The sequence below is a fragment of the Colias croceus genome, chromosome 2 (genome assembly GCF_905220415.1).
Source record: "Colias croceus chromosome 2, ilColCroc2.1".
Classification (NCBI taxonomy): domain Eukaryota; kingdom Metazoa; phylum Arthropoda; class Insecta; order Lepidoptera; family Pieridae; genus Colias; species Colias croceus.
Genome location: NC_059538.1, coordinates 3,029,380 through 3,042,068, shown reverse-complemented (window position 1 = coordinate 3,042,068; position 12,689 = coordinate 3,029,380). Strand labels below are relative to the sequence as shown.

The 12,689-nt window shown below is 32.2% G+C and overlaps 2 protein-coding genes across 2 annotated transcripts in view; one reads left to right on the top strand and one right to left on the bottom strand.

Annotated features, from left to right (window-relative positions):
- Positions 1-4,958: 4,958 nt before the first annotated feature.
- Positions 4,959-10,911, bottom strand: LOC123701967 (ras-related protein Rab-9B). Its single transcript, XM_045649604.1, has 4 exons — positions 10,422-10,911; positions 6,845-7,045; positions 6,179-6,321; positions 4,959-5,883 (listed from the first exon to the last, which is right to left on the bottom strand). The coding sequence occupies exons 1-4, from the start codon at positions 10,626-10,628 to the stop codon at positions 5,751-5,753; spliced, it is 684 nt and encodes a 227-aa protein (XP_045505560.1). The 5' UTR covers positions 10,629-10,911; the 3' UTR covers positions 4,959-5,750.
- Positions 10,912-11,330: 419 nt separating this feature from the next.
- Positions 11,331-12,689, top strand: part of LOC123701943 (nuclear hormone receptor FTZ-F1 beta) — a 34,978-nt gene continuing 33,619 nt past the window's right edge. The window contains exon 1 of the mRNA XM_045649578.1: positions 11,331-11,661. The gene's annotated coding sequence lies outside the window, so the exon portion shown is untranslated. The remainder of the gene's footprint in view (positions 11,662-12,689) is intronic.

The following is a 12,689-nucleotide window of genomic DNA, read 5'->3' as shown; positions in this document are numbered from 1 at the left end:
CGCCGCTCTTTTGGTGTGAGTTGACCCTAAATGTTGCAAGTGCAAGTTTGAAGTCGGTTGTTTTTAACGCAGGTAGCACTTGTGTAATAGCTTACGAATGAGTCACGCAGGTTTTATAACCTTTATAGCTATAATTTTCAAAATAATTTTCATGTAATTTATCGTTCACGGGCATTTTTTTTTCAATTGGTACCACCTCTCAAAATATGCTACAGAATATTGTTTTAAGTATTTTGGGTAATTGTTGGTTTATTAGAGTAATAGATTTATTAAATTTTACTAAGAATGTTTTTGAATTTTATTTTAAACCCCGATTTTATATGAAATAGTGAAAAATAGTAACTTAGGCACGTTTTTTGGTCCAGAATGTTACCTAAGAATATTTTGCTTTTGAAATAAAACTAAAGTTAGAATTGGGTTTTTTTGGCATGTAGTAGCTTAATAATTGTCTTGTCTAGCAAATGAACATAAACTCTAGTTAAAAACGAAATAATTACTTATTGTAACTTGTAACAAATTGTCATGACCGTTACTTTTACGAAATTGCAATACTTAACTTTTATTTTATTAATGAAATAACTAGGGGCAAATCTAGAATTACAATACCAATCAGTACTTGAGAGTGCATTTGTTTCTAAATTATATAAAAAAATATTATTTTTTTTTCACAAAATAAAGAAAAACTATCAAAACTCTTCAATATTTCAGGGGACAGTCACGTATATCTGACCAATCAGTAACGGTCCTGACATAGTAAAGTTGAGGACATACTGGGACTAATTAAGAATGACTACTTAAAGCTCTTACTTGATGTAGTTTTGTAGCTAGCATATTTATCTCAAAGTTGACATGCAATTTGTTTTAAATTTAAATTCAGAACAAAAGCAAATTTATAAACCTCAAGTTAAATTTGGCAGGTGGCTAATAAGCAGAGCAATTTTATAGTACTAAAAATTCTCTCAGTGTATCCATATGTTTACGCTGTCCTATTCGTTACTTTTTTGGTCCAGCTAATACGTTACCAGCCATTTGGTAACGAAAAGGACGTAACGGTCGCACATCTTTTCTTAGATTTTTAATCATTAACTGAATATATGTTAAGATAATTGAATATCTTTAATCTATATAAAACCACAAATAATGTCACCATGTGAAACTACCTTTGTTTTAACATTAACATTACAAAATCGTTCTAGAATCGTGAAACATTTACCCCTCAGTATGAGGTGAAAACTTTGCAAAATGACCGTTACCGCTCACAACACTGTCATAAATGAACGCTAAAATGTCTGACACTTCAAATTGCTTATGACATAGCTCGTGTTCGATTTGGTGTTGCTATTTGTATAAAAAAATTGTGGAAGGTAGAACAAAAACTGAACGAAATTATTGAGCATTTACGGTAACGGTGCAGGACATGTCCAGTTAACAGATACCAAGGGGACACGATTAAAACTAATTTAAAATAATATAATTGTATTAAAATGTATTATGAGTTTATTACACTTGAAAACTACAACAAAATTACAATAATTTAAACGTTTGCAGTAAGTAATAAATAGCGAAATTGCTGAGAAATTGTTAAATAAAGATCACATTTCGAAAAGGGGACAGTACTGCAATCCTTAAGATGTCAGTTTTCAGGATTAAATTTTGGAACTTTGGTTTAATTTTCTCATATAGTAAAATTAAAACAAGAAATCTTAAGTCATCCTAAACAATTTAAAATTAATTCAACACTTCTAAATCATAAAATCCTGAGTTTATTGCAATTTTTATGTGTGGGACATCCCGTGAATTGGATTGTAGACATTTTGGCGAAAATGCCCTCACACGACTATCAAGGGGGCAATGAACAAAACAAAAATAAATTAAATATTTTTTATTCTGATCCTCATTACAGGTTATAAACATCACAGCTTAAACTTCAAACTTAAGAGATAAGTGCATTATGTGCTGCTACGCGGCCAAATAAATATATTTTATATTCTACATGTTCGCTAGAAGTGATAAAACATAAAAATTATACCTACAACAGTGTTTATAATAAGTTCGGCTATATGATGTATGGCCGGCTACTCACGTTCTCTTAATTGCCCCTGCTTGCCTATACACATCACAATTATTAAGGAGTCAATTAAGGGTCCAATTCTAAAATTGCCCCTGCTGCAGGTAGGTGAGTAGCCGGTTTATGTGTGACGTATGCACTGACCTCTATAACTATACGCTGGACAGCTAAGCTGGACAGGCTACTGCTGTCATTTTTTGTGCCTATTTGAAAATCGCCATTTTGGCGCTGACGGCAACAGTGAGGCCAGTGAAGGGGAATGGAACTAATACTTGTGATGTAAAACAAATGGTTTATTATCGATAAAAACTTTTCTGATATCGACTACAATGATAGAAATATTACCGACACTATTTTTGATTCAGACTCAGATTATCCAGAGGTTAAACCTGTGTAAACAAAATGAAGCGACGAAATTTGTAATCTTATTAGTTCTCAGAACTTTCACCGGGGGCGCTTTGAATCGGCACAGCAAATAGCTGTCATTTTGTATGGGATAGCCAGTCCAGCGTATAGTTCATAGAGTAATATAATATATACGGGTAGTATAGTTATAGAGGTCAGTGGACGTATGTCAATCACGCGTGATGACGGTAGGAAATTGGCAGGAAGTTACGACAAGAGTATGAAAACTGTACATACAATAAAAACAGAATATTGTGCGTGAGATTATGAGAGCTAGATGTTTGGGATGGACAGAAATACACGTTTTTGAACCTTAAAAAATCTAGGTACAGAATACAGATAGCACCGACCTTTATAGAGCCGTAAACTATAATGTGTCACATTGCACAAACTTATTCTTCTAACTTCTGAACTGCCTTAAAGATTGGTTCTACCTGTACACAGTTCTAAAAATGTATTATTTTTGGAATAATTGATTTATGGGTTTATAATAATTGGAATATTATTTTCCTATATGTTTGGTCCATATTATATACTTGTATTACATGGAATGACTTTTTTTCCACGTAAACCTACAGTGCACTAGTATTAAGTAAACAAACAAAAATTTCCTTTTAATGAACAATACATGATTTTCTCTTACAATTAAGAAACTGCCACAACCAATTTAAAGAATAATTATAGCCTAAACATGTGCAACACTAACCTTCGAACAAATCAAACATATTTAACATTAAAACAATTATATAAATTTTCAACAACTTCGTAAAATCTAAAGGTGCATTTACATCAAGCGAGCGAATGTCCATTCTAACCCCACTATGTCAAATTCTTTATTGTAAACAGGCGCGGGCGTAGAGCATTCTTGTTCTAAGTGCGTTCAAAAAGATTCTATGCAATTTACTAATACTGCATACGAGTTTTCGTTTCGACTGAAAGATCACGAAATGATGTACTATGTTACTCTTGATGTAAATGCACTATAAAGGTGCGACTAAAATGCGAAATAACACACAAGTAAAAAATTAAGTCAATAATAAACTACAAACATACGCTATCATAAATATATTATGCGATAAAATTTAAGCAGTTGCCAACAAATAATAAGCAAATATAATTTTACTAAACATGAATTCATTATAAATACTGAGTGATGTACTACATTACATTAAAGCCCATGTGCAAGATTACAATAATTTCCTTAAATTCTAGTTTTTATCATTATAACAACCAAATTTTCAAGAATTAATTTTATTCTGATCTTATATGAAAGGGAGATTATTACGTTAATAATTATGGTGTAGACTCAATTATCCAATAATTTTCTCTCGGAAGTTACACGATTAGTCAATTATTTCAAGATAATTTCAATCAATTCTTCATATTCATAAAAAAGGAGTCTGTCTCTTTCTACCACGTTAAAATACCTTCCATTCGAGCGAGAAAGATAGCATTCTTATTTTTCCGTTCTGCCATCGAACTAACAAAACTGCTTGTACGTGCACATAGTATACTATCCTGTTTACTCTAAAGGCCATTTATGCGTTAGAAAGAGATTAAAAGCAGTCTGTCTCTTTCTACCAAGTCAAATACCTTACATTCGAGCGAGAAAGATAGCATTCTTATTTATCCGTACTGCCATAGAACTAACAAAATAGTGCGCACACATATAATATCCTGCTCACTCTAAAAGTCATTTATGCGTTAGAAAGAGATAGATATACAAAAACTTATTCAGTACTGTAAAATTATTTTCGTATACACCTTCTTGGTATACACATATAAATGCATATATTTCGAGACTAAGTACCAAAACAATAGAATAACCGGTACAAAGTTATAATACCATTATATACAGATCGCAAATAACTATCAACTACATTGCAATAAGTAAAAACATTTAGTTAATTAGTATGTAATTGAATATTAAAATAAACTTATTACTTAATTTTTAGTACACATCGATTATTCAATGAAACAAAAATTCAAGAATACAGCCATTTAAATCATACAAAGGAAGTTAAAAAAAATACAATAAAATAAAATATAATTTAAAATGAAATTTAAATGCCTATAACTTTAACAAAACTATACACTTAGACACTTTCTTACAAAAATTTCCTTTCTTACCGTTCTCAATTTTATAAAACCTTACTTACTTCGACCAGCATATCCTGTTTTTATTATTTTATGTAAAAAATATGATGCGTGCTAAAAATTGAGCAATATACCACATCACAGAGGTAGATTTGAAGCAAGTATAAGGCCATTAACAAATCCTGCATTCATTTGTGCAAATTATATATTTTTGTGCACTGTTGCACACCTCATTTCTTGTGGTAACTATTTATTTAATACTAGCAGGTTCGTCCCGGCTTTCCCCGGTGTTACATACATATATATCACTTAGGGATCACATACATATTACATATCCAACAGTGAAATGATTTTGTTAATCGCGTCCAAACAAACATACAAAAAAAGATGAAACTAGGCACTTAGTTTAAATTTACAATTTTTCATTACCACTAACCATTACAAGATGTGATCAAATATACGACGTTTAAAATGTTTTAAAATATTTGTTACAATGTGAAAATAAATACTAAAAAGATTTAAAACCCTTTGACTCCGATATAATTGGAGAAATCCATAATTACAATACATAGAAATAAGAGTTTCAATTTACTTTATAAGTAATTTCATAAACTATAGAAATACATTCTGGAATGTGCGACGTAAAATACCTACCTATAAAACCTTTGCAAACGTAAATAACAATAAAATACAATAAAATGAAGTAATCTGTGAACACTACAAGTTATATTTGCAATACAAAGATATTCATAAGACTTAGATTTTCATTGCAGTAAATGCATTTGCTAAGAGATTAAATGAATAAAAATATTCCAGTGATAATTTTCTTATCTTATCAGCTGAAATGCTGATGCTGTTGTCTCCATTATTTCATATGCACAGAAAATTTATATTTGAACAGATTTTTTTAACTTACCATTTCATTTCGCCAACATACATGTTTTAGTAATTTCGAAATTTTAGACGTCACTGAAAATCTCAATACTTTAAAGTTTAAATTAAAATTAAGAATATTATTGCATTACATTTTTTTGTTTTTCTTATTGTTTTTTTTGCAAAAGCTGTCAATGTCACTTTGACATATTACAAAACTATGGTTTCTCTATGGTTGTACGTCAATACCTCATGATATGTAATCTGTTTCAACTTTATGGTACAATATGTGCTATGGGAAAATGGTTCATACGTCCATGAACCGAGAGCAGCAAGTCGCTCGGAAGCCGCTGTTCGTGTTCGAACCGTGTAGTGTCACCGTATCGGGATGGTGTAACATGCGTAGTTCTTTCTCCGCTTTCTCTTCTAAATTAGCCCATCTGAAATATTAAAAGATGTTGACTATTACCACAGCTATTACCTACTTATTTTAGTATAAGTAATAAGATGTAAAAAATATGTTTTTTATTGAATTAAGCGCTTGGAGTCTGATATAATTTTGATACTGCAACTGCAAGACTTGATTTTCTGAAAAATTTATGAAATATTATATTAAATATTTGTTATTGTATAATTGTACATAAGTTAAATTTGAACACATTTTTATGAATACAGCAGCATACCTACTAAATATACTATGAGTACCGCATATGAATAACTTAAAGCACTATTTACCTTTGAACAGCCAAAGAGAATGCTTCCACAACATTATTGTCAGTTTTCGCCGAAGTCTCTATGTAGGTTCCAATTTTGTTTTGTTCACACCACTGCTTCAACTGTTCGTACGATACCTCCCTGTCTTTTGACGATACATCTGACTGTAATTATTATAAAATATGATTATTTGGTGAAACAAAACATCATAACTGGCAAGGCAACAATAAACAAAAAGTTAATAAAAGGAGTGTGTGTACAGTACAGTGTAAAGAGTGTGTTACATGAGTACACACACTCTTTTTTTTAATTTGTACACGCGTTAGAAGTTATACTTCTTTGACGTATGGAAAAAATACTAGAATATACAACTTGAACATAGTTATAAATTTTCATACCACCTAGAACTAACTTCATGCTGTTAAATTTAGGTTTCGGTGTGCGTGCGCATCGTAAAAATTCACTCTCATCATTTTTCTCCATCGCGCCAAAAGAAGTATAACTTAAAAAAAAACTGTCAACTCACACTTAGCCAATTGTTTAATCCAAATTAAAGAACAAAAAAGTCAGTGAATATGAATTAAAAAAAAAACAAGGTTTAAAGGACTGTTACTAACTGAAAACTATCACTTCTATGTGGGTTAAATTTTGCATGAATTATGTTATATCAAAAATCAAATGGCTTACCTTATTACCAACCACAACAAAAGGGAATTTCTCAATGCCATTCTTAACTCCAGCATAGTGCAAGAATTCGTTCAACCAAGTTTTTATATTGTTAAACGAACTTCTATCATCTATTGCATATGCCAATATGCATATATCTGTGCCCCTGTAGAAAGGTGTCCTGAGGGACTTGAATCTTTCTTGGCCAGCTGTATCCCAGATCTGTAAAAGATATATCATTAAGTTTGTAAATGATATCTGACCATGCAATTTAATATTAACCAAAAAAGTCGTATAAAGTAATAAAACCTTTATTTTTCGAAAAAGTTGACGAGTTTTTGTTTACAGTTTACACTAAAAGATCATGAAATAATGTTCGTTTGATGTAATTCCACCATTATGTGTTAGTGATGAGTAAGTAGATATGTGTTAATACTACCACAGTCCACAGATAATAAATAATATACTATTAAGTTTTCTGCGGTGGAGGCAAGTTCACATAATATACTTTTTATTTACATTCTCATATTTCTTACAATCTATAATTCTATACTAATCTATACTAATATTATAAAGCCGAAAAGTTTGTTTGTTTGAATGCGCTAATCTCGGGAACTACTGGTCCGATTTAAAATATTCTTTGGGTGTTAGATAGCCCACTTATCGAGGAAGCCTATAGGCTTAGTATAGGCTATCATCACGCTAAGACCAATAGGAGCGGAGCAATGCGGGTAAAACCGCGGGGAACAGCTGGTGCATAAATATATTCAGGATGAAAACATATTGATAAAACTACATAAAAAATGAATGGAATTTAAAGAATTACAGACTTATATATGATAATATGTATCATGAATATCAATGCAATTTGAGTAAAATAACCTGTAAGGTATTCAATGTAAAATGTCAATAAAACAAGTTTGTACTTTTTACCTAGAATTTAAATTACTGTACATATTAATATTAAATGATTATATCTATATAGAAAGGAAAATTTCTCAATTAACTATACCATTTGTTGAAAGGCCATTGTTAATTAATTGAAAGCTATAATTTAGTACTTCCTTAAAGTTAATGTACCTACTGTCAATTAATGATTTGAACTTGAAACCTAAACAGTTTTTAAAATTAGTTGAACTAAAAAAGTTTACAGGTACATACATATGGATCTGACTGCTTTTTGATTCAGGACAGCGGAATTTGGATGAAGAGGAAAAATATACAAAATATTATTTGAAAGTAAATAAAAAGAAAAAGAAATCCAAGATCAAGGTTGCGTTTTTTAAAAGTGCCCAGGGCAATGCAATTTTAATCTGGCTGTGCATGAGGAAAAACCTTGTAACTATACATATGAAAAAGACATTTTACAAAGCAACCTAACTACCATGAAAGGTCGTCTGTTGTTATTATTCTACTTTAGCAATTTAATACAAATTCAAGTTGGTAACACAAGGGTTCATACTTCGTATCCTTATATTGTATTTCTGAGCTTATAAACTATAAAGGAATATTCCAAAACCGTGTTTTAAAAAGGTACAGAATAAGGCTTCATTTAAACTATCTTTGTTACTAGCTACTCAGTTTATATCATAAGTTCATATATCTGCAAGGTATATGACTTTCGCTTAAGACTAATAAAATATTTAAGGTTAGCAGGACAAGACTTTTAACCAACTAGCCATCGCCCAGCAATCGCCCTACTTTTCGTCTATATTCAACACTAGCTGTGCTCCACGGTTTTACCCGCAGTGCTCCACTTCTGTTTGCCCTAGTGAGATGATGTATAGCCTATAGCCTTCCTCGATAAATGGGCTATCTAACACCGAAAGAATTGTTTCAAATCGACAAGTAGTTCCCGAGATTAGCGCGTTCAAACATACAAACAAACTCTTCAGCTTTATAATATTAAGTATAGATATCTTCACAATGCATCATGGAATTTGATCAAGCTATTAGTAATATTGTAATGTTTATAGGACAGAATCTTAAAGTACCTTTATGTTAGATATAATATATTATAGATATTTCTATTACACAGAGATCATGCAAGGAGCCCAGGATAAGTAATACAAATACCACATTCACTAAAATAAATTATTTATGTATCCAGTTTATTATCATTATTAAAAAGTAATTTGATATACAAGGTGAAAGGTAAGACGTTTGACAAATTTAGACACGAGCTTCTACTCATGAAACTGAACAACTTTTGTTCTACAACTTTGCTGAATTCGTATAAAAAAAATTGGACTGTAAAAATTTGTCAAACGTCTTACCTTTCACCTTGTATACTTAAAATAAATGGCATATTTGCAAGAAAACCACAAAATGATAACTAATTAATTGATCATTATGCCGGGTCCAGACTGGTGAAACGTAACATGCAATGTAACATTCTGCCTTTCATTGCATGTTCGCTGCTGGTGTGGACGCATAGCGCGCTCATAACGCGCATTCACTACGAACATCCCGCGTTCGTCTGTTTCCGCCATTCTGCCGCGAACATACACGTTTTTTTCGTGCGCGTCAAACCGGTAGATCACACGAAGCATGGAGTCCGAAGACCACGTTCTTGCTATGACGATTATCAGTACTTCATTATTAATAATACCAAACATAAATTAACCAACCAAAATATACCAAACAAAAATTCCACGCAGTCTCGTCCTCCATGTTCGTTGCGTTCTCAAACGACCGTCCACATTGGCTGCTCTGCGCACACTACGCGCCCCTTTGTGTTCGTCGAAAAACCGACAAATTTCGGATCGCTCCGCGCGCGGCTTGTAATGCTCGTAGCATGCGCGTGTAATGCACAATTCGCGCGCGCAAGACGTCCAAACTATGAGAAATTGTTACAAAGTGTGTTACCTTTCATGATACATTGCAGCAATGTGGACGGTGAATTCTTTCATTGCATGTTACATTGCATGTTACGTTTCACCAGTCTGGACCCGGCATTAGACCTTGTTCTCATAGGTAACCAATAAATTATGTGTATCATTGAATTTTATCATGGCAACTAAACTTAATATTCACCAAATTGTTAATTAATGCTGTTAACATTGATAATTTTGAAATTCATGTAAATATTATTTGACATTATTTCAAAATGAACATTTATTAATTGAAGTAACTAAATTTCCTTTAAACGCACTATAACTTAAAATAAACTTATCACAATTTTGTTCGCAATGATGCTTGGCAGTTAAACTTCTTTTTATTATATGAGTTTTTGTTAAAACTTACAACACAAATATTTGAGTATTTAAGATAAAACTTGATTATAGAACCTTGGTTTTGTTTGAAAAACTTGTATCATCATTATTTAGCACAACATAATCTGACATATAACATAAATTCAAGGACAAAAAGTAAATGTCAAGAAGCAGAACAAAATTTTTATAAAACTATACAATTAATTCTGAAATAATTATAATATTTTACTACATGACTGTTACATAAATCTAATGACGTATATTCATTACTACAATGATAGTGCGTACAATGCATTTAATAATATAAAAAACAGTTATCTAAACAAATTCTGAGTCAATTATAACAATACAATATGAAACTATGAAATAAATACAACAATTACCTGCAATGTGTATGGTTTGCCATTGACTTCCACAACTTTATTCATAAATTCAACTCCTATCGTGTGAAAGTTGTGATCGTCGAAGTGATTCGATATGAATCTGCTCATTAAACATGATTTCCCTACTCCTCCATCACCCAGTATAACAATCTTCAAGAGTACATTTTTATTAGCCGTTCTGCCGAAGTGGTCATTTTCCTCACCCATTATGCCTTTGTTATTGTCATAATAGTCACAAACTTTGCTTTTATTACTACAGCCTTGAGTGTTACAGTAAAATATGTTTGTTTAATTAATCAAGTCGCCTTCTCAAGGATATATTTTTACACTGGTTCTAAATAATTTTGTTTTGGAATATATTCGAACTTTTATGTAAAACGGGATGTTTCCTTGCGAAAACCAGGTTTAGTTGGAGTATTACTTATAAACTACAACTTCACAATTCACAGAAACTACAACAAAATACACGTTCACAAGCAAACACAGCTGTTAGATGACAAACATGACAAATAGGAGCAATTTACAGACAGCAAAATTGACAATGATGTCATTTTGTGACAGTTTAATTTAAATATTGATATTCAACATAATTTTGTAAAATCCCAGAATGTAAAATTTATCGTGTTTACTTTGCAATATATAGGTAGTTATAAAAAAGCCTTTAAATTAAAACAAATAATGTTATATTAATTTTTAATACTCTCAGTAGTGACATCTGTGAAAGATTGATAATTATATACATTTTAAATACGAGTGACATTTATGTTATAGTTAACCGGTAGGTAGATGTCTCTTTAATCAACTGTTTATTTCAATGTCATCCTCTAGATGGCACTTTATACAAAAAGTATATTTGCTATTGCACTGGATATCTGTCTCTGTGGAGTGTGGTTTATTCCGCTTTGTTTTGCGGAGGTGAGAGGACATAGTGTCGATATAGTTTGCGATCATTGTTTTCAATGTTTTTCTTGTTGATAGCATTTCGTGAGTGAATTGACAATAAATTAAACTAAACAAGTGTTTTATAATTGGAACAAAATCAGTGCACGTGTTCAGTAATTGAAAAATAGAAACATTTGCGCAATTGTTTAAGCGATTCGATGTCAATAAACTTGTCGGTGATATTTTATGGGAAAGGTGTGCCGCGTCGCTAATACCTGTTCGCGGCGACAGGGTGCATGAGGTCGGAGCATTGGCGGAGGCGGTCGGCGCCTGAGCGTGGTGCGATGGTAGAAGTGAGGTGAGTGGAATTAGGCGACAGGCGTTCGTTCTTCGGGGCCGCGGCAAGGCAACGGGTCGGCGGGAGCGCGCGCGGGGCGGGGTGCGTGCATTCACCTCTGACCCGCGCGGGGCGAACGGCACTCAAGGTCGGTGCGCCGCCTGAAGGTCGCTCGTCACGTGACGCGGAGGGTGCTCACCCCCGCCCGCCCCATGTCAGTCGCGTCCTTCAGCCGTGCCGAGTGACATTCGCGCACTAAAGTGTCGAGGATCGAATAAATAATTTAATTTAATTTTTCTTTAGTTTTGTTCGTTGATTTTCTTATACTTTTGTTTGGTAAAACAGTTACGTTTGTGTATGTAAACAAATTGAACAAACAATAATCGTATTGGATTGTATTTTTATAATATGCTAAATTTTTTGCTATGGACTTATAGTAAGTAATAAGTATCGATTAGAAATTAGATAAATTATTATTATAGGAGAAATATAACTACTTATACACATATTTATTATTTGTGACTATGTACATACAATTTTCAGTTCCAATTGGATAAATACATCAAGTACCTTATAGGTTATTTATATTATATGAAAGTCCTTCAAAAATAATAGAAACAAGTGAAAACTGCGTTAAAAACAACCGACTTCAAACTTGCACTTGCAACATTTACAAATACAGACAAAAATGATTATAAAATAAAAACTACTGGGCCTATCCGAATAAAATTTTTATGGGACCAATTCGACACCATACCGCATCGAACAAAAAAAAATCACGTAAATCGGTTCAGAAACCTCGGAGTAATCGGTGTACATACATAAAAAAAACATACCGGTCGAATTGATAACCTCCTCCTTTTTTTGAAGTCGGTTAATAAACACAAAACATCACGTATGAAACAAGCTTTAGATATAATTTATAAACAAAATATGATATCGCCAAAGCGGGCCTCGCAAGCTCAACCAGACACGTTCTTAATAAAAAGTTGCATATCAAGGTCTTCTCCTTTTGATTTATCAATTATATACTGCGTATTGATTGGATT